This window comes from Gorilla gorilla, chromosome 3 (assembly GCF_029281585.2).
Source record: "Gorilla gorilla gorilla isolate KB3781 chromosome 3, NHGRI_mGorGor1-v2.1_pri, whole genome shotgun sequence".
In the NCBI taxonomy this organism is placed as follows: Eukaryota; Metazoa; Chordata; class Mammalia; order Primates; family Hominidae; genus Gorilla; species Gorilla gorilla.
Window position 1 is genome coordinate 18,103,189 of NC_073227.2, and position 22,227 is coordinate 18,125,415.

At 46.3% G+C, this 22,227-nt stretch overlaps 1 protein-coding gene across 3 annotated transcripts in view; it reads right to left on the reverse strand.

The window, feature by feature from the left end:
- Positions 1-22,227, reverse strand: part of SLC2A9 (solute carrier family 2 member 9) — a 240,673-nt gene that overhangs the window by 94,581 nt on the left and 123,865 nt on the right. For all 3 annotated transcript variants that reach the window (XM_055385499.2, XM_019025258.4, XM_004038433.5), the window contains exons 9-10: positions 15,440-15,541; positions 12,383-12,458 (exon numbers count right to left, since the gene is read on the reverse strand). In XM_055385499.2, the coding sequence (XP_055241474.2) occupies positions 12,383-12,458; positions 15,440-15,541 (178 nt within the window). The remainder of the gene's footprint in view (positions 1-12,382; positions 12,459-15,439; positions 15,542-22,227) is intronic.

Below are 22,227 nucleotides of genomic sequence, written 5' to 3' on the forward strand. Positions count from 1 at the left end.
CTGTGTCTTTAGAAATGGCCATAGGTTAGTGTCTGTCTAAGGTGGGATGCTGTGTCTTTAGAAATGGCCATAGGTTAGTGTCTGTCTAAGGTGGGATGCTGTGTCTTTAGAAATGGCCATAGGTTAGTGTCTGTCTAAGGTGGGATGCTGTGTCTTTAGAAATGGCCATAGGTTAGTGTCTGTCTAAGGTGGGATGCTGTGTCTTTAGAAATGTCTTCGTGTGCATTGCACACCCTGAGAACCCATACTTGGTGGCTCTGCTTGCTCTGACTCGATATTTAGAAATCAGTCTAAGTTGTACCTCCTCTAGGTAACCTGACATCCATTCACCCAGACACACATCTCCTCTGTGCTCCCTTAGTACCTGGGACCTGCCTTTAGCTTAGTTGCCTATTGTAGACCTTAAGAACTCTGGCTCTGGAGTCAAACTGATAGGAAGTGGAATTCTGGTTCACTGCTGTGTAATCCAGGTAAAGCTCTTAACCACTCTGAGTCTCAACTTCCTCTATCCACCTCCCCTTTTCCCCCCAGTGACAAAGCCAATGACTACTTCTTCCTCTTCTTTACTTGGAAACTGAACTCCAAGCTCCTGATTGGGACATTTCTTATTCCTCCTTGTGCTCCCAGGGCTGAAGGACTAATTAAAATGTTATTGACTTAACCTCCATTGGCACTGGGCATTGCCCTGTAAAAGGACATCAGAGTGTGGGGTCTGATATGGGGCACCCAACAAAGCCATAGGCAAGAGCACATCACATTGTTGAATTTGCCTGTTTGGTTCTCAGAATCTCAAAATAGTTTTTGATAAAAGCGGAAATGAATCTCTGCCATGCTTTGTCGACGGGGGTGAGAACTGGTTCTTGGGAGGTGGCAAGAAGTCTTAAATATCACAATGGTTTGCAGAGCTGCAAAAGCTTAGCCCTACCTGATGAAATCTTACTTCTTAGTGTTTATATTCTTCTGTTATGGAGAAATTTAATGAAAATTAGTTTACCCCTGAGGTGGTTGCAGCTTCCCACTGTTGTTCGTCCCAGGGGGCCTCCATCTCTCTCTGGTTCCCTATCCCCGCCCACAGGGCTATAAATAGTCCATTCACACAACTGCTTTTAAAATCCTGGCAGTGCATGCCTGTAATCTCAGCACTTTGGGAGGCCAAGGTGGGAGGATAACTTGAGCCCAGGAGTTCCAGACCAGGTTGGGAAACATAGCAAGACTCTATCCCCATAAAAAAATTTAAAAATTAGCCAGGTATGGTGGCATGCACTTGTCCCAGCTACTCAGGAGGCTGAGGTGGGAGGATAGCCTGAGTCCAGGAGGTGGAGGCTGCAGTGAGTCATGATCACACCACTGCACTTCAGCCTGGGTGACCGAGTGAGACCCTATCTCTAAAACAAACAAACAAACAAGCAAACAAACAAACAAAACCCTCTTGACTGTATCTCCTGATTCCCTGATTCCTGCTGGACCTGGATGAAATTTCACATTTATATAATAGTTTAGAGTTCACAGGGTAGTTTTAGATAGCTCATCTTTTAAGTCCCTTCCCTAAAAGCCTGTGTGGTAATGGGTGTGGAGTCTGAGTCTTTGTTTCTAGACAGGGACTAGCACCAATGCTGGAGTTAATTCTCACCTTCTGTACAAATTCATTTTAGAGACATTGATGTGTCCTGAACAATGGCTACTATTTAGTTTTAAGTCTAGATTTGTGAGACATTTCCATTTAATTTTCATTAAACAGTTTTTCAAAAATTATGACTATATGCCAAGTTGGTGTCATTATGTCTCTTAACTTATAGCTATAGTTATTTTAATGTGCATATATTTATTCCTTCTATCCAATACTTTCTGCTTGGTCAGGAGGATTAGAAAGTAATTTGTCATTCTGCTTTGCACACAATTCCCTAACTTTTGAGGGGAAAGGAGTCATCTGATTCGACTCCCCCTAAAGTGCTGGGATACTTAAGGTAATTGGGGTGAGGCCAAGGCCATGGATAGGGTTCTTTCTCTCATTTATTATTTGTTCATTCACTTGTTTATTCATTCACCAAGTAAGAATGTGCCCGTACCTGCCTAAGCACCCCATCCCAGGCAGGGAGACCTTGCTGTCTGCTGGCTGAGCTCCCTCTTGGGGCAGTGCAGGCTGGTGCACAGAGCCCTCCCACCCAACTTGGGGTAGTGCCTGCCCCCCTGGCATGAGATTCAGAGGGAGACATATCTAGGGTTGAGTCTGGACTCCACCTTGCCTCTTTTGAGATCATGGATTCAACCTTGCTGGCATGAGAGAATTGAAAGGGATCACGTATGAACAATGTTTGGACGAATCCCAGGCATTTGACACACATGGGTTCCTTCTTTTTTCCCTCTCCTGCCTCCTGTAAATCCAGTAAGAAATACTTATTCATTCCCAGGTCTGTCTCTTTTGTGGGCTTCTCCAGCATAGGAGGAGTTAAAGGACTGAGCCCTTTCACTTGCAGGGCAGGGCCAGGATGTTTCATGGTTCCTTCTTTCCAGATGTTGCAGGTGCAGGCCTGGCATTGAGATAATGTCATACAAGTGGGTGGTTTTGACTCTTTATGTTATCTGATGCTCCTGCCATCTTCCTGTCCCAGGCTCTTCTGGGTCTGCTGGACGCAGCCTTTACCCCTTCTGGATCTCACCAGGCTCCTGTTGGGGCACACCTGCTGTGTGCAATCCTAAGAGCCTGGCTGGGATTCTCAACACTGTTTGCAGGAGGGTTTCCCCCTCAGGGTCAGCCGGGGCCAGCAGCCAATGCAGTTGAGAGTGCCAGCCCCCTTCCTCCTATAGAATGTCTATAGTGGTCATTCTCACCTGCGCCCTGTCCCTCTCCTCTTCCTCTGTGGGGGTAGAGACACTGTCTTGCTCATCCTTTTATCTTCAGCTCCCAGCCCAGGGCTGGCACTGTGGCATAACACACACACACACATATATATATATATAAAATTGAAATATATATATATTTGATTTTTGTCCCTAGTTTTTGGCCCAGATTTCTTAAAAGCCTTGGGATTTCTGGAGTAACAAGAGTGGCTTTTGTCATTTATAATGAACCCCTAATGTGGTGACTCAGGTGGGTCATTAGATGGTTTCAAGGCAGCGCTGGCCATGCTTGGAGGGTTGGAACCTTCAGCTCCACCTTCCAGCCTCTAAGGAAGGCAGAGGGGCTGCAGGCTGAGTTCAGTCACCAGTGGCCAATGATGGAATCAATCATGCCTATATAATGGAGCCTCCATAGAAACGTCTAAATGATGGGGCTGAGGTGTTTCCCAGTTGGTAAACGCACTGAAGTGCTGGGAGGCTGGTGTATCCACAGAGGGCATGAAAGCTCCATGCCCCCTGATGCACCCCCATACCTTCTGTATGCCTCTCTTCCACTTGGCTGTTTCTGAGTTGCAGCCTCTATAATAAAGCTGTAATTGTAAGTAGGGCACTTTCCTGAGTTCTGGGAGTCATGCTAGGAAATAATTATCAAACCTGAGGGTAGCCTTGGGAACCCCTGAATTTGTAGTCAGCAGAGCAGAAGTGCCGGCTCCCTGGGACTCTGTTTTTGGTTGGTGTCTGAAGTGAGGGCAGTCTTGTGGGATTGAACCCTTTAACCCTTTCTGACACTCTGGGGAGGCAGTGTCAGAATTGAGTTGAATTGTTGGACACCCAGTTGTTGGTGGAGACAAATTAAAGAGGTGGTGTGGAAAACATGTGTTTGGTGTCAAAATACACACACACATTTGGTGTGAGCTGTGGTGGTAGAAAACACCACACACCACACGGTAGGAACTCAATGAGTATGTTTTGAATGAATTCATGAAAAATACAAGCATTTATTGAGTGCTGACCCACTGTCAGGCTGTGTGTTTGGATACAGGTGATAGAAACAAGGTTCTTGTCTTTGAAGCAGTCCCTGATGTTAGGAGGACTGACCAACCATGGCCATTGTAATGGGGTGGGGGTGGGGATACACTAGGAGTTAATCTAGGGGGCTGTGGGAGCCCAGAGGGGTGGGCTGTTTCTAAGAAAGTCTCAAGATGCAGTATAAGCTGACTTTTTGAAGATGAGAAGCCACACTTCAAATGGATGAATAAGGGTGGTTGTTGCAAGTGGGGAAATAGCACATGCAAAGGCTGAGACCATGAAGCATGTGTGTGTGTATGTATTTATGTGTGTATGTGTGTGTGTGTGTGCGTGTGGGGCAGGGGGCAGCTGCCTGTGGCTCCAGATGGCTGCAGCGCAGGGAGAATGCGGGATAGATAGAGAGGGCAGGGAGGGCAGGCAGGGCAGGCAGAGACGACCACATAGGTTCTGTCAAATGCTGATACGCCCCTGCAGTCTTTCCAGGTGAAATCGATGTGATAAACAGAGGGGTCCTTTTTCCAAGCAAGGTATGTGCTGAGGCATCTTCCATCAGGACCGCTCCATCTTCTGGGGTGCTCAGACCTTAATTCGCACCTTGATAATGGCAGTGGCCTTACCGCTCCATCTTGTTTGCATCTGTCCACTCCATTTAAACACAAACTCCCCATAGAGGACTTAACTTGGTGCCAGGCACAGAGTCAGGGCATCATGTGATTTTTAAAACTGGAATTGACACATTTTGGCAACGATCTTCTTTTTTTAAAAGGTGAAGCTCTTTTATTTTGCCTCATTTATTAGACTTCCCTGCCACTGCCTTGGGGTTATGCACACAAATAAAATATGCAGCAGGAAACTGCCTCTCTTGTTTTCTTTCTTTGCTTTCACCTAATTTCAACTCCTTGTCAAGTCTTCTTACATCGACCTGTTCCTCACAGAAGCTGCCTCAGGCGGCCTCCTGGCCCTCTCCTGGGAGATCCATCCCTCTTCTTTAATCATGGAGAGCAGGCCCATGAGTCTCTCTGCTATTCAGCTCTGGGCATCTTCCTGCCACACTTTCCCGGGTGGCTCCCCTGGGGACTTGCTCTTCCCTGTCCACTTAGGAAGATGCAAGATGGTCTCATGGTCTAAGTGGCAGCTTTTCTTAGACAGGTAAGTTCCCTGAGGCTTTAAACTGTACACTGTCAATGTGAGTTTAAATGAAGCTTCTAAACCCTGGTCAATCTTGTGGCTAAAGTCATTGCTAGCCAGCGAGGCCCAGGTGCTGGGTCAACACAGGGGGTTGAAGATGGATTGGGGAAGTGGAGGGCAGGGGCTGACAGGTGATCTGGGATTGGGAGGTGCAGGTGGCCTTCCCTCCAGGGAGTCCCATAGACACTGATGGGGAGCCCAGCATTTAAAGCCCTGGAAATGCAGCATGTTCTACAGTCAAAAGAAAGCCACAGTTGCAAACACTTGGAACAGAATCAGGATCATTGCAAAAAGTCTTGGGAGGGCTTAGGAAAAAAAAACAGAGAAGGCTAAGCTTTGTGATTTTTGGTTAGCAAAGAACTTCAGGCAGATATGCAGATGAGTCCAATCTGGCTTATTTGTGTGCATGGGTGGGGAAGAAGGTCAACTTTTCACTCAGATACAATGCTGACATTTACCGTTTCTTCTGGGAAAACAGCTGTTATGGAAAAAGATAACTCGAGAAGCACTAAATCAAACCATGAAACGTATAGCTTTCTTGCCCTCATGACCTGCACTTATCATAGTGGCAATGCCCACATCTTTGCAGGGGTGGCACTGTCTCAGATAACTGCCCTGGGCTGGCTGCTCCAGGCCCCTGGCTGGTGTCTCTGCCTCCAGTTTCTTCTCACTGCAGGTCTGCCCTGTGAAATTCATGCACACAGACTCCCCAACAGACCTCTAGGGAGTTCCATAAAACCACAAATCCTTAGTGCAACAGCCAAGACGCTCTGAGATTTGCTTCTAGCTTATCTCCTGACTCTTCCTCTGTGTCTCACCCTGCACTCTGGGGAGTGGTTCCTGACGAGCACTTAGCTGTCATCAGATGAGGCCTGAATATCAATGTTTGCTTTGGTTTTCTTTCTAAGCCACCAGGTGAGGGTAATATATTCAGCCAGGGTTTAAAAACTGCTCTAGCCCAGTGGTTCTTGAAGTTGGCTGCACCTTGGAATCATGCAGTGTTAGAAAATGCCAAGCCTAGGCCCTAGCCCTCCAAGATTATGTCTTGGTTGGCCTTCAGTGCAGCCTGAGCACCAGGGCTTTAAAAGCTTCCCAGGTGACTGAGCAATGTTTGAGCACCACTGCTCTGGCTCTGGTGGTTTATTTGAGGTTCGTTTGACATGAACTTCTTCCTATATTCTGGCAGTGGCTGCTCTCACTGCCTGGAAATTCCTCCTTCCCTACCTCATCAGCTAGCCCACTCTCCCAAGTTCCAAATTTCAGAGCTGAGGAACTATAGCAGGGGTTGACACATGTTTAAAATAAAAAGTTAGAAAGAAAATATATTAGGCTTTTCAGGCCACATGTGGTCCCTGGCATGCATTCTTTCTTTCCCCCTTTTAAAATGCAAAAGCCATTCTTTGCTGGTGGGTCACACAAACTAGGCCAGGGACCAAATCTGACCTGTGGACAATTGAATTGCCTGTTTTGTGAGGCAGTGGGTTCCCTGTCAACAGATGCAATCAAGCCATGGCTGAAGGAATTCCTGGCAGGGAAACCATGACTAGGACTTAAGCTTCTGATAAATGACTGAACTAGAAAATCTTTACGGTCTTTTCCAAACTTGGGATGCCTTAATTCTAATTCATCTCAGCCCCTGGAAGATTTCCTCATCTGCCAGATGACCTCCCTCCAGCTCTGAAGTCATTCCCATGTCGTGTTCCGCCTCAGTTAATTGTGAAGATCTGCAAGTGTCAGCACAGACTTCATTTCAACACCAAGTGCTATGATTTACGTGTCTTTGAATTTAAGAGACAAAGACCAAAGATTGTTCTTGACCTCTGCATTGAGATAATACCTGAAGCAGGAACGGCTGGAACCATGAAAATCAACATGCTTTTAATTCATCCTCAGCCAAGCTGATCTGACAACTAGAAACAAATAAAAATATTTCTTCCCACGTAGACAAAAACAGGACTGATTTATGAGGATCAAGAGTAACCCCATCCTGGGAAGATAAAAGCAGGAGCCCCCTCCCCTTATCCTCAATTCTCTGTGTAGGCCATTTCTCCTTGGAATAGTTTTTAACCTTGCAAGTAAATTTCAAAATGGGCATAATTCCACTCAATCTTTAGCAAAGAGCTGAGGTTCTAGGACAAGATGGTGAAGATTTAAATCTAGCATTTGCCTCTTAGCTATGTGATTTGGGAAAAATTATTGGATCATTCTGAATATTAGTTTTTTCATCTATAAGAGGCCGAGGCAGGCGGATCACGAGGTCAGGTGATCATGACCATCCTGGCTAACACAGTGAAACCCCATCTCTACCAAAAATACAAAAAAATTAGCCAGTCGTGGTGGTGGACGCCTGCAGTCCCAGCTTCTTGGGAGGCTGAGGCAGGAGAATGGCATGAACCCAGGAGGCGGAGCTTGCAGTGAGCTGAGATCGCGTCACTGCACTCCAGCCTGGGCAACAGAGTGAGACTCTGTCTCAAAAAAAAAAAAAGGATTAGTTTGGGAAGGAAGGATTTAGCAGCTGATCGATAAACCATCTTCTATCCTCTAGGACAGACAGACAGAAACCAGGGAAATAAATGGCCTTGTCCTTTCTCCACATAAACTTCCTACCCCAACCTCATGATGGTATTTATTAGCAGAACAATAAGGGAGAGTCCTTATATACACAATGCTTTTAGTGGGCTATACCTGGTCTACTTAGATGGTAAGGTTTAGCTATGGGGCTAGCTTGCTGGAAAATGTCAGTGTTAGCTGAAAAATTATCTGAATATAAAATGCAGAAAATAGCTTCTTTCATGGAAGTGACGCATGCATGTCCTTTTTAGAGCTCTCATATGTTAAATCTGGACAACTATGCATCCTAATGTGGCAAAGAAGAACAGGAAGCTATCTACACACACACACACACACATACAGATTTGAAAATCTGACTCTATTATCTTATATTCACCTAGTATTTTTGTGAAAATTAAAGCACTTAGAACAGGGCCTGGAATAGAGTAAGTGATCAATAAAAGTTATTACCAGAGACTGGATTTGGGGACAGATGTGAATGTGCTATGGAAAGTCCAGGGTAGTGTATAGAGGTGAATTTCTTATGTTTGTCATGGAACGAAAACAGCATAGATTTTTAACACTTGGGTTCACATCCTAGCTCCAACACTCACTAGCTGTTTCTTATCAGGGGAGCCCTAACCCCTGTGGACTTCAGTTTCTTCATTTGTAGATGAGAGTGGTAATCCTAATTTGCAAGCCCATCTTGCACAGTAGGGGTGATGTATGTAAGGCAGCTGGTGCAGTGTCTAAGTTAAAGTTGATGCTCAAGAAAGGCTAGTGGCTGAATGCCATTATGAGTGGAAACTGAGCAAGTGTGGCAAGGACTGGGCAAAGAACAGGACAGAGCCTGGGAAGCCCTAAGCCACTGCTTCTGGGTTTAACCAATCACTTTAAGGGTGCCCTGTGGGTTCAGCACCTCCCAGTCCACATCTTACAGCTTAGTGCCTACTCAGCCCCTTCTATCTGAGTTCCCTGGTCATGATTAAACCACCTGCAAATACGTCCTGACAACCTTCTAGATGTCAGGCCAGGACTGGGCACTTTAGGAGAGGCTGATGTAAAAGTGCCAACTCTGCATCCAGGGCTGGCCATGGGACTTGTCATCACCACTGGAATACGAGTGGAGAAGAGGGTGTTACCCCAGGTCAGGGCTCTTAAGAAGCTTTCTGCACAGTCTTTCTCCTTTTCACCTACTGGATGCAGTAGACCAGAGACACTCGGGGTTGGCAGAGCCACAGCCAAGGAGGAAACTGGGTGCATGTGCTCATCTACCTGGGACACTAGCCATGGGTGGTTCTATGAGTGAGACATGGATTTCTATTGTGTGAAGCTTCTGTCATTCAGAGACATATTTGTTAGGCAGCTAGCGTTACACTGACTGATACATGCTGTTAGTGACTCAGAATTCAGACTGCACATGTGAAACATTCAAGGTGCCTGCTCAGGAGCATGTTACTTTTTTAAACAATTTTTTAAAAAAGAGATGGGCTTTTTTCTCTAGCACCCTGGCTAGAGTGCAATGCTGCCATCATAGCTCATTGTAACCTAAAAATTCTGAGCTCAAGTGAGTCTTCTGCCTCAGGCTCCTAAATAGCTGAGATTACAGGTACATTCCACTACTACACCTGGCTAGAAATGTTTTTTTTTTTTTAATTAGTAAAGTTGGGCTTGAAGATACAAGACCATTTTCTGCGGGGTTGGCAATTAAGAAGCCATTGGCCATCTGTGCAACAGTGTGTTTGATGGAGGAAAGTGTGGGAGAATGTATGTGATAATAGACAAACCCTTCAGTTTTGACTTTAAGGTATTAAAAACCTGGTTCTCAGAAATACCATTTGACCCAGCAATCCCATTACTCAGTATATACCCAAAGGAATATAAATCATTCTATTATAAAGACACATGCATGCATATATTCATTGCAGCACTATTCACAATAGCAAAGACATGGAATCAACCCAAATGCTCATCAATGATAGACTGGATAAAGAAAATGTGGTACATATGTACCACGGAATACTACACAGCCATGAGAAGGAACAAGATCATGTCCTTTGCAGGCACATGGATGGAGCTGGAAGCCATTATCCTCAGCAAACTAACACAGGAACAGAAAACCAAACACCACATGTTCTCACTCATAAGTGTGAGCTGAATAATGAGAACGCATGGACACAGGAAGGGGAACAACACACACTGGGGCCTGTCTGGGGTGGGAGTGGAGGGAGGGAAAGTATCAAGAAAAATAGCTAATGCAGGCTGGGCTTAATACCTTAATTGCTGTCGATAAGTACAGCAAACCACCACGGCACACATTTACCTATGTAACAAACCTGCGAGTCCTGCACATGTATCCCGGAACTTAAAATAAAAAAGCAACATGTATCCCATGAAAAAAAATCTGGTTCTATTTTATCTTCCTCCTGCCTTCCCCTGCTCTCCTCTCCCTCCAGCTTGGCACACAACAGGTGCTCAATAAAGGCTTGAGAAATCGATCTGAATGGAATTCAACCTTATACTTGTTCTTTCTCTGAAAAGAATCTTGGTATTAGCTTGACTAATCCTTTTGCTCCATGCAATTGGCTAGTGCCACCTTCATATTTTTCTGATATCATTAAGCCCCAGCTGCCTCTTCCCTGGAGCTCAGGGATACTGCAGGACAAGGGGTCTGCTCTCTCCACTTCTTCTCTCCTCCAAGGTTTGTTTTGAAAAACCCTGCTGCCAGGGCAGGCTCCCATGTTACGCTGCTCACAAAAGCACACATCTTCCCTGCCAGCCTTTGCTCAGTTATTTTATTCCCCCTCTAACAAGTACTTGTGGAGCCTTACTATGTCTTCAGCACAGTTCTAGGTTATCAGGATAAGATTGTGAACCACACACCAGGTCCTTTCATGGAGCTTATTTTCTAGCCTGGAGGAGACACACATTAAAGACAGACTGCAGCACACAGGCCGCATGCAGCCCACTGCCTGCTTTTGTAAATAAAGTTTTATTGGGACACAACCATGCAGTCCATTCATTTACTCGTTATCTATGGCTGTGTCCACGCTACCATGGCAGAGGTGAGTAGTTGTGATAGAGAATGCATGGTTTGTGAAATAAAAGTATTTACACCTGGCCCTTTGCAGGAAAAATCTTCCCATGTCTGCATTAAACAAAGGAGTACGCAGGAAACCAACATGCCTGTGAACAATGCTATGATGGGTGATGAGATAGAGGGTAGGTGTGCATGTGTGTGTGAGTGTATATAGTAAATGTGTGTGTGCTGGTTTTAGAATAAGTGGCCAGGAGAGGCCTCACTGAGCAGCTGACATCTCAGAGGGGACTTCCACACCAGAGGCAAGCCCCTCTGGGAGCAGAGACTGCTCCTGTCTGGTTTGCTCACCCATGTCCCCAGGCTAGCACAGGGCCGCAGGCTGGACACCTCCAGAGCACTGATGTGAAGATGTGGATGTGAGGTTGTGATGCAGATGCCCTGGAAGACTAAACACATTTACTCCTTGCGTCCACTGTAAACTACAACATGTGCTGTGTGTTCATCCTCTAATTCGCTGCCCTGCCTGGGAGGTGCTTTCTTCTTTTTCTTGCAGCTGTTCTGACCACCCCATAGCACTGTGTGTGTGTGTGTGTGTGTGTGTGTGTGTGTGTGTGTGTGTGTGTGTGTGTGTGTGTGTGTGTGTGCGTGCTGTGTGCATGTATGTGCACCTGATGCCCTCCCCGACCATTCCATGGCCCACCTTGCCACCTTGCCCATCTTATTATAATATCCCGATGTCCTGAATGGACACTTTCCATCCACCATGAATGCGACAGAACCTGGAATGTAATGGCTCACGAGAATCAGCAACACCAAGGGAGAAACAGAAGTTCAGTTCCCTTTGTTCTGATAGAAACTTACTGTTTGCATCCACCAAGAAACACAACCAAAGAACAGCCATGAATATCATCCCATGAGAGAGCACATGGCTGTGTCAGACCCTGCCCTGAGCCCCCCTTCTCAGTCTGACCTTGGACTCTGCTGGAGGTCCCTGCTGGATGTGGACACAGGGCCAGGGAATGGTAGGGTCCTCGGTTGCATTGCATCCTTGTCGTTGTACAGATGGGGAAACTGAGGCTAACAGAAGAAGTCTCTCCTACTGACCCATGGCTAGGAAACAGCAGGGCTAGAAGTGAGTCCCGGGTAAACTGAGGCTGGGATACTCCAGCTGCACACTCACACAGCTACCATGTAAGCTGGTGGTTGGGGCCTGGGCCTGGCAGTCAGGCCACTCCACCTACTCGCTCATGCAAGTCACCTTCCATCTCTGTCTTCTTTGGAACTGTCCTGAGCCTTAAATGAGCTCACACAGGTCAAGTTCTTAGCCAAGTATAACACGAAGTCAATGATGAATATGTCTTAGACATGATTATTGCCACATCTTTCACCACAGACCGTAACTGCTTAGGCACAGACTGTGACTTGGTTGTCTTTGATTCATCACAAACCAGTGTCACCTCTGGCTCAGAGCCCTCCCGTGTATGAACTGCTCTTGCTGTGTGGTGGGAAATTATCTCCCACTCATCTTCAGGTGAGTCCATTTTCACCTTCTGTGGGATAGACTGCAGACAGTCGGCTACATTTAAATCGGGCCAAAAGAAAGGCAGCAGACACACATCCCCAGTCAGGCTTTGCTTCTTCTGGGCTCTGGGCTCCCCATCTGTATGAGAAGAGCCCCCCAGCTTGGTGATGCCATGAGTCCCTGGGCGGGGCAGTGGGGAGGGAGGGGTGCCTTACCTGGCCCACTGCAGAAAGAGGCGATGATGGCCAGAATGCCCACGATACTCAGGTAGGGGACCCAGGGGGCGCGGTCCTGGGAGAGAACAGGGAGTGGTCAGGTGAGGAGGTGACGGTGTGTCCAGAGGACATGAGTTCCCACCCCAGCTCCTCCTCCATCCATCTGTGTGACCTTGGACAGGTCACTTGATGTCCCCAAGCCCCAGCTTCAGCATCTATAACATGGGAACAATGATAACCCTTCGATCACTCCATCTGCTTATTTTATAGCCATGATGAAATCAGATGAAGCCTGTGATGAGTTTGACATAGTCCTGGCATACAGGGAGTGGTAAATAAATCAATAACTCACATTGATTGAGGGCTTAGTTGGCATCAGGCAATATGAGCAATTTTCACAGCTTTATCACATTTATAAAAGTTCATCATTCTCAGCAAACTGACACAAGAACAGAAAACCAAACACCACATGTCTCACTCATAAATGGGAGTTGAACAATGAGAACACATGGACACAGGGAGGGGAACATCACATGCTGGGGCCTGTTGTGGGGGTGGGGGGCTGGAGGAGGGATAGCATTAGGAGAAACACCTAATGTAGATGATGGGTTGATGGGTACAGCCAACCACCATGGCACATGTATACCTATGTAACAAACCTGCACGTTCTGCACATGTATCCCAGAACTTAAAGTATATATACACATATATATATGTGTATATATATGAATGTTTCCTCATATACATTTTAAAGGCTTCTATATTTTGCTTAAAAGAAGTTATCTTAGTTCTGATATTATTACATAAAGGACCTTATTTGTACCCCTGCCATCTTGCAAGGTGTGAGATGCATTAATTCATTTCACGGAATATGTCTGGAGAAGCTGTCACTCATCCGGGGGGTGGGTGGCTTGGTGCTGGTTGCAAAAGGATGTTTTGGGATTGCTCCTGCTCTAGCAGACTGGACAGCTGAGCATTAGAACACAGTGTCACCAGTTCTGAGTCTGTGGGGGTGCCAGGGCTGCCCCAGGAGAGGCCACCTGACTTGAAGGGAAGGTAAGAGCCTGCGTTCATCTCTGTAGGCTGAGCCAGAGTCAGCCCAGTGGGAAAGGAAAGGAAAGAGGTTCCAGTAGGGGGTTCAGCATACACAAGGGCACAGAATCCTAAGAGGGCACCATGGGGGGGGGGGGGTAAGCTGCAAACAGTCCGGAGTGGAGGGCGAGGGGTACAGAGGGCAGACAGAGGAATGGGGAACTCCCTCCTTCCCCTTGTTCTGTGTCCAAATCCATTAGCTTTAGGGGTTGAGAGGAGCTTCATGGACTCTTGTACACTGCACGGCTTGCTTCTGTACCAAGTCACTCACTCACTCACTAATTCAGCTGATTGATCTGAGCTGCCCCTGGGTGCCAGGCACCGGGATGGGAGGTGGAAATGCAGATATGGTTCATGCCAGGCCCTTGCCCTACACAACTCACTCACTGTCTATTGGGAGAGAGAGATGCGCCGACAGTGAAAGTCAATGGTATGTGATAAGTGATCTCACAGGGTTCCCCCTTGGGGCTTATGGGAACACAGGAGAGGGCACCTCACCCAGACTTGGAAGCAAGGGGAGGCTTCCTGCAGGAAGAGGTGTCCAGGAATGTCCAATGCCTCCTGAGTCCAGAAAGCAAGGAGAAGCTAGCCAAGCACAGAAGAGCCCTAGGAGAGGAAACTGCCAGGCTCCTTTAGGAGCTGCCGGGGGCAGGGTGTGGGGCACTGGAGGAGACAAGGGTGGCCAAGCCAAGAACAGCTCTGAAACCTTGTGAAATGAGGCTTAGATGGGGTTTGTGGGCTTCAGGCTTTCCTTTTAAACTTCTGACACAAGTTTCAGAAAGACAATGGCCTGGAACATCGCCTAACTGGCTTCCTGAGAACTTTGAAGGACTGTAAAGATGCTGGAGCTTGGGACAGCTTGGGCCTGGCTGTCAGGAAGGAACTGCGTCTGCCAGCACATTGTCCCTGAAGGCAATGCTTCCACCTCCTGCCGGTCAGCGTGCTTGCCAGCCCCACCTCTTCAAAGGGCACCCATCAGCCACCACCATGCTAACAGTGCCTCCTTCTAGAAACATTTGGGCCACTAAGACATTTGACAGGTGATCAAAACGTGCACCTATCAATTTCCAGATGCATTTTTGAAAAATGCAAAGATTAATCAATTGCTGCAACCTTGCTTCACGCCTCCCATGGCACCAAGATGAGTTGGAGGTACTGAGGCAGTGTTCAGTTACTGCAAGCTGCCCTGAGCCACGCAGGGGGCAGAAGCCCAGGATCCGGGGATCTAATTGCCACCTTTTGGTGGTGTAACCTTGGGAAGCTTATTTATTTATATTTATCCCTCAGTTTCCTTATCTCCACAAAAGAAAAAAATACTGATGTTGCAAGGATGAAGTACATCGCCACCCCTCCTCCTTCATGGACATCCACTGAGTGCTTGTTCCAAGTGCTTTCAGTGCATTTTCTCATTTCATCCCACAACACCCCTGGATGAAGGGACGACTGTTCCATTTTAGAGATGAGGCCCGGAGAGGAGCTGACTTGCTAAAGTTTCATTACAAGTAAGGAAAAGCCAGGGTCCACACAGGCTGTCTGGCTCCAGAGCCACGGTTCCTAAAATTGTGACAACTGGGGAAGTGGCTGATATGCAGCACCTGGCACTCATGCTGGGAGGTGACAGCTGGAAGGAGCACCTTAGGGTTGTCTAGTGCAAGCTCTTCTATTCCATAGATGGGTGAACTGAGGCTCAGAGAGGGAAAGTGTCTTGCCCAAGATCACACAGCTCATCAGCGGGAGTGACAGGACCAGAAGTCAGGTCTCTCATCTCCCAGTCCAAGGACCCCTCACCAAACCCTCTTCACTGAGACCCTCAGCAGCTCCAGAGATGAGATGCCCCCGGGGAGAGCTTTATCACAAGTGTTTTCTGTAGAAGTATGAACCCACAAATCAAAGGCCCCAAAACGATGAAGCCAGAAGTCAGCTCCATGCTTATCTCCCTCAAATGTGACAAGCACATCGTCTCACCTGCAGGGTCAGCGTGATGGTGAGGGTCCCAAAGAAGAGGGCCATGAGCCCAAAGCCACCAATGAGGAGGGGTCTCCGTCCCAGGTGCTCAATGACCAAACCCTAGTCCAGGGTAAAAGAGAGAGAGAGAGAGCTATTATTCCATTTCTAACCACAACAGGGGAATGTGGCACTGGGAACCGGCAATGGCATCATGATTAAAAACCGGCTTTGACCCTGAGACAGTTGGGCCACCTTCTTTATGGCCACAGCCCTGAAGCAATGCTCTTTATGAGAAAGGAAAAAGTGAGGGAGAGAAAGTCACAATTCTTGAGCACCTACAGCATTAATAACGAGCACTCTCCTCCGAATCTTCCTTGCTATGGTGGACTCCTCCAATAGGGAGTTTGGGAGAAGGAACTGGATGGATATGGTCACCACAGCCCTTCTCCTCCTTCAGAGGCAGCCTGCATGGAAGGTGACTCCTCTGTGTCTCCATGTTGTGGGTTTCATAGGGGTAGGCACCCACAGCGGGGCAAAGGGGTGGGAGTAGGCAGAGAAGCCCATGTCGTTTTCCAGTCTGCCTGTGTCTGGGGAAGTCAATTTCATTGTGGGATGTGATGTGGGGAGTCCCTGGGGAAGTCCCTAAAGCTGTGTCCTCGAAGCCAGCTTCCCTCAGCCTAGGACTGTCACTGACCTCCATCTGGCTGGCCCCTGTGCCCCTTGTCCACTTGGTCAGGAAACCGCTCCTCAACTGCCAATGACTGAAAGAGTAATTGTAGCCAAATGTCAGAGACAGGAAAACCTGGGTTTATATTCCGGCTTTTCTATTTTCCAGATGCACGAACTTTGGCATGTGACTTCACTTCCCAAAGCCCCAGGGCCTTTATCTGTGACAAGAGAATCAAAATATCCTTCAACAAGAGTGTCTGGAGTGGAAGGGTGTGTTAAATAAGAGACTGCACTCAACACACAGGTTAGGTACTCGGATTATGTGAGGTATCCTCCTCTCATGCTCCATATCACAAAAAGAGAACACGGAGGGTCAGAGAGGTGAGATAACAGCAGACACCACAGAGCAAGTAGGTGAGAGAGGGCCAGAAATTGAGCCCAGAATGAATCAGAATCCATGGCTTTTCTCAATGAGGCAATCAGGCGAGGCTTCCTGGAGGAGGCAGTAGCAGACAGAGATGTGGAGAGCTTGTCAGGCAGAGGGATTAGTGGGGGAAAAGGTTTTGGGGCTGGATGGTCCCCATCACGACAGTCATTTGGCTTGGACAAGGGGAAGCAGTGACGCTGCTGAGGGCCATGAAGCCAGAGCACACATGGCTCCTGCCTGTCAGCTTCAGGTGACGGTGCGAAGGTCGCAGCACTGAGACGAACAGTTGCAATCCTTCCCCAAAGCCTCAGGGTTTCTCCACAATGGAACCCAGCTGCAGGGACCCCAGTGCCCTCTACCTGTTCCTCTTTCCTCATACCCTGCTCCTTAGAGGGAGGCAGGTGAGAAGCCGTCTAGGCAATGGGCGTTCTCCCCCAAGCTTAGCATGGGCTGTTGTTCTGCTGGGCAGAGCCGGCACTGAGGGGTGAGTGACAGCTGCCTGTCCGAAGGGCATAGCCCTGTGGGTCAGCTGAGCACCCCGGCCATGTAGTGCTGCCTGGGGCCATGGACCTCTCAGTCACCTAGGCATGAATGTTGAGGGGAACGGAGGGTGCTGGCCCAGAAAGTCAGAGGCCTGGGAGGAAAATGTGCCTGGCTGATGACCACATGTCTCTAAAAGCATCCAAGACTTCTGGTCAGAAATGCCTTTCTCCTGGGTGCTTAGGGAAGAAGGGCAGACTCAAGCCTTTAAACTTGGCCTCCTAGAAACCTGGCCCAGTGGAACAGAGCACAGGTGACATCCAGGGGCACAAAAGCCTGAAGATGGGCGATCTGAGCTGAATTCCTGGCTTTGCCACTTAGCCTTCTTTGCACCCAGGACAGGTTATTCAGCTTTTCCAAGTCTCAGTTTCCCCACCTGGAAAATGAGAATGATAATACCATTTTTGCAGGGTAGCTGTGAGATAAAGCGAAAGAACTCATGATGCCTGAAATAGACTCATGAACAAAAGAAGTTGCCAATAAATGGCAGGAAATATATTATTCATTTTAACTAAGGAGCGCCCTGAGGGTCTAGTCCCAACTCTTACCCGTAGCTGGCTGTGTGGCCTTGAACAAGTTAATTAACCCTTCCATGTCTTAATTTCTCATCTTTTCTGATGATAATGGAGTTAGTCTAGATACCAATAGCTAACGATCATTTACTGAGCATCTACTATGTGCCAAGCACTGTATGAAGCACTTTTCATGCAGCAACTCATTTAATCCTGACAATAATTTTGAGTAGGTTCTATTATTTGCTCCATTTTACAGGTAAAAGAACAGAGGCACAGAGTCTTTGGAAACTTGTCCAGGGTCACATGGCTGGTAAGTGGCAAAGCTGGGATCACCTACAAAATCTTTTCTGTTGTTGTGACATTATATTTTCTTGACATTAAACTAGAAACAGACAATGCCACCACTTGGTAACAGCCCAGTGTCCCACCTGGTCCAGCTCCTGGACCCGAACAAGGGCACTGATCACTTTTCTGCCCCCCCACCCCCTCCCCACTCCGCATTCCTGGCTCTCTGATTCTCTTTCTTCACTTGAAGGCTAGGAGCCTTCATCTTTGCTTTCCCAGAGCCTGGAAGAATACCTGACAGGTGTGGCGTAAGTGTTTGCTGAGGGAGGGAAGGTCTGTCTTTATAACGTAGGCAGAATGATTCTCATTTGCAGGGGGAGGGCGGGGAGGGCAATGAGGTTCGAGAATATTGAGGGACAGTAACTTCACTTGGTGGGAAGTGGGGAGGGAAGTCAGGCCCAGTGAGAGTCAGGAGGGAAGCAATGACCAACAGCTTCTGAGAAAGAGAGAGGGGGGGAGGCAGAGAGGGACGGAGGGAGAGAATGAGGGAGGGAGGGAGGGAGGGAGGGAGTGAGGGAAGGAGGGAGACAGAGAGAAACCTGCATTTAAAGCATCCCTTCCTCTTAGGCCCTCATGAGCTGGGTTTCATCACAGAGGAGACACTGATGGGGCTGCTGTGCCAGGTCCAGTGCAACATGGGCAAGGGAGCTGGGTCCTAGTGCCAGGAGGGACCCCCGCAAAGGTAATGGGAGAAAAGGCCCAGAGATATCAGGGGCTTAGAGAGATTATGAAATTATGGGCCCAGAGAGATTATGCTTATCTCTGTGTAACTCATACTAATTTCAGTGTAACAATGCAACACATGTTAATCTCAGCACAACACATGTTAATCTTGGCGTAGCACTCTCAGTGATCTGGGCCCAGGATCAGAGGCCAAGAGTGATTATGGGATTTACCAAAAGTCACCCAGGGCTAACTATTCAGAGAGAAGGAAGTGGGATAGATGCTGTTTTACACCAAGGGGCAGTTGCAAATGTCCACACCCTTGGACTCAGTCACTCACCTTCTGGGCATTGATCCTAAGGAAATAGATGTTTGGTCAAAGATGCATGGACAAGGATCTTTGTTGGTGTGTTATTTATACTACTGGGGAAATAGAAATAATCTAGAAATCCACCAACAATTAGTTAAATAAATACTGGAATATTTAGATGGTAAATATGTAGAAATTAACATACTTTAAAGAATTGTAAAATGGTATAGAAAAATTCTCAGGGTACAATCTTAGGCGAAAAGAGTAGGACATAAATCTGTATATACTAAAACATGTAGTTATATAATATCAATTACAATTATGTTAAGCTAATACACCCTGGAAAAATATATGCAGAAATAGTTTATAATGGCTAACTCTGGTTGGGGGAATATGTGATTATTATTTTATTTGCCTGTCAGTTTTCCTGATTTTCTCTGGAGAGTTTTGACTTAAAAACACCAAACAGTAGATTTAGTTGAAGTGTTGGATGCAAATCTCTGTCCCCTGTATTATGTCTTTATTCTTTCCAAATCACCAAATATTTCCAATACCCATACTGGCATTTTTTCATAACTGTGTAAAATATGGTTTTGGTACAATCTAAAGATGTCACAGCTTTTCTTGTGGCTAACAGGACAGAGCCAAAAGTTAAGCTGTTGCTGAAAATGAAGGTTGTTCATAACTGGAATATGCAGGAACTTTGTCTCCTAAGCTTCTTAGGGGAGTTGGATTAGAGTATCCAGTGACCTGGTGCTGAAATGACAACAGAATGTGCCATGGAAGAGCATCACAGTTGCTGGGAGATATTATTACATTGCGATCAGCATGTGTTACATTGTCATAGGGAGATCAGCACGTGTTACATTGTTATAATGAGATTAATATGTGTTATATTGTTACACTAAGCTCATCATGTGTTACGTTGTTTTACGGAAATTAACATATATGTTTACTGATTTCAGTATTTTGAAGTTTTTAAAAAAGAGTTTCAAGTGCACCACCCACAATTTCAGAGTCAGAAAGTGCACTTACAAAAGTCAGTTGAGAACCATTATCTTACACCATGATGCTGACGTTCAAATGCTTTGGAAAGGGTGGGGTGAGGGACATGTGGCTTTTTGTTTCGTTTCCCTAAAGTCTCTTGATGAACCAGTAACTTGAGCCAATGAAAGGCTGAACACATTCTCCCTGATTTGGAAATGATCTTTAAAGATGGTCTAGGAAGACACCAGGGAAACAGCTTTGAAAGAGAAAGAAGGGATAAAAACAACCCTCCCATCTGACAATCAGTCTCCCGGCTCTGTTCTTCCTCCCTCCCTCCTTTAAGTCCAGTTAAAGTGCAGCCTGTTGGAAGGGATTAGAGCGAATGTGGTATTTCCACTTGACATTAAAATCATGAGTGAAGACATTAACTCAGACGAACAGCAGACTGAAGGCTACTGATGTCAGCTGGGGATGACTGTCAAAATCCTAATGCTCCCAGGAAACCCCCTCTGGGGACTCTGGAGCCATGGGGTCACCCATCCACTCAGCAGCCATTCACCCAGCACCCAGTGCCCTTCCCCACAGGGCTGGGACCTCTGGTGAAATAATAATGGGAACCTTTTGTTCTGGTTAGGATTTTAAGAAGCAGCTTTATAAAGGTATAGTTTTCATTCAGTCTAATGTACCCATTTGAATTGCACAGTCTTGTATGTTTTGACAAATGTATATACCTTATAACCACAACTACAATTAGGATATTGAACATTTCCATCACTTCCCAGAATTATCTTGTGTCTCTTCCCCCAACTCCAGGCAACCTCCGATCTGCTTTCCAGCACAAGGATTCAATTTATCATTTCATATTGCTTATTGCAGTGTTTTTGAGATTCATCCTTCTTGTAGTACATATCAACAGTTCTTTTGTATTGCTGACCAGTATTCCATTGCATGGATATACCAAAATTTGTTTCTCCATTCACCTGTTGACCCAATAGCTGTTTCCAATTTTCAGCTCTGAGAAATAAAACCATTATGATTATTGAGTCTTCATGTAGACTTGTGCATTGATTTCTCTTGGGTAAATATGTATAAGTGGAATGACTGAGTTGGATGGGTAAAACCTTTATAAGAAACTGCTAAAATGTTATCTGAAGGGGTTGTGCCATTATACGTTCCCACCAGCAGTGGATGAGCCTTCCTGTTACTCCACATCCTTGGCAACACGTGGTATTATATCAACCATTTAAATTTTTGTCACCATTTTGGTGAACAATGGTATCTCACTGTTGGTTTTAGCTTTAATTTCCCTGGTGACAGTAACAATGTTGAACATCTTTTCATGTGCTTTTTGATGTTTTGGAACTCTTCTTTGGTAAAGCATGTGTTCATATATTTTGCTCATTTTCAAGTGGGCAGTTGGTCTTATTTTTGAGTTTTAAGAGTTCTTTATGTATTCTGAATTCACGTCCCCTCTCAAATGTGTTTTATAGGTATGTTCTCCATGTCTGTGACTTACCTTTTTATCTCCTTAACAATACCTTTTAAATAGTCACAGTTTTTAATTTTGATGAAATCCAATGTATCATTTGAAAAATGGTTTGTGATTCTGTATCTTTCCTATCCTAATGTTGCAAAACTTTCTCCTTTGCTTCTAGAAGTTTTAGAGTTTAGCTGTTATGTCTAGATACGTGGTCCATTTTGAGTTAATTTTTTGTATGGTATAATAAGGGTTGCCATTCACATTTTTCCATGTGGATATCTACTTTTTATGACACTACTTGTTGAAAAGACTATCCTTTCCTCATTGAATTACTTCAGCAACTTTTTGTTTTCTGGGTTCAATTCTGTTCCATTGATCTGTGGGGCTGCCCTTATGCCAATCTCATGCTGTCTTTATTCCCATGTTTGAACATTGTTACAATCCTTGCTATGTACCAGGAATGGTTCCGGCTGCTTTATATATATTAATAACTTAACTCTGATTACATTTTCTTGGGGTAGGTGCTGTTATCATCCACTATTATATCCAGAACTTGAGGCTCAGAGAGGTTTAGCAACCTGGCTAAGGTTGCACAGTGAGTCAGAATTCAAGTCTAGGCACTCTGGCTCCAGAGTCTTGCTCTTAACCTTTGTGCTCTACTTCCTCTCCCCAGTGTTTCTGAGGCAAATACACATTCACATTTATCAAAAGAATATGCACATGCTCCCAAAGTTTTTCTCCCTTCATTTGTGTGAGCTGCCTGAGGTCACTGAGAGCCTCCAACGGCACTGGCACTGGGGCACAGAGAAGACAGAGCCAGGAGTCTCTGCCCTTGGGGAGCTTTATGGGCTGAATTGCATTCTCTCAAAA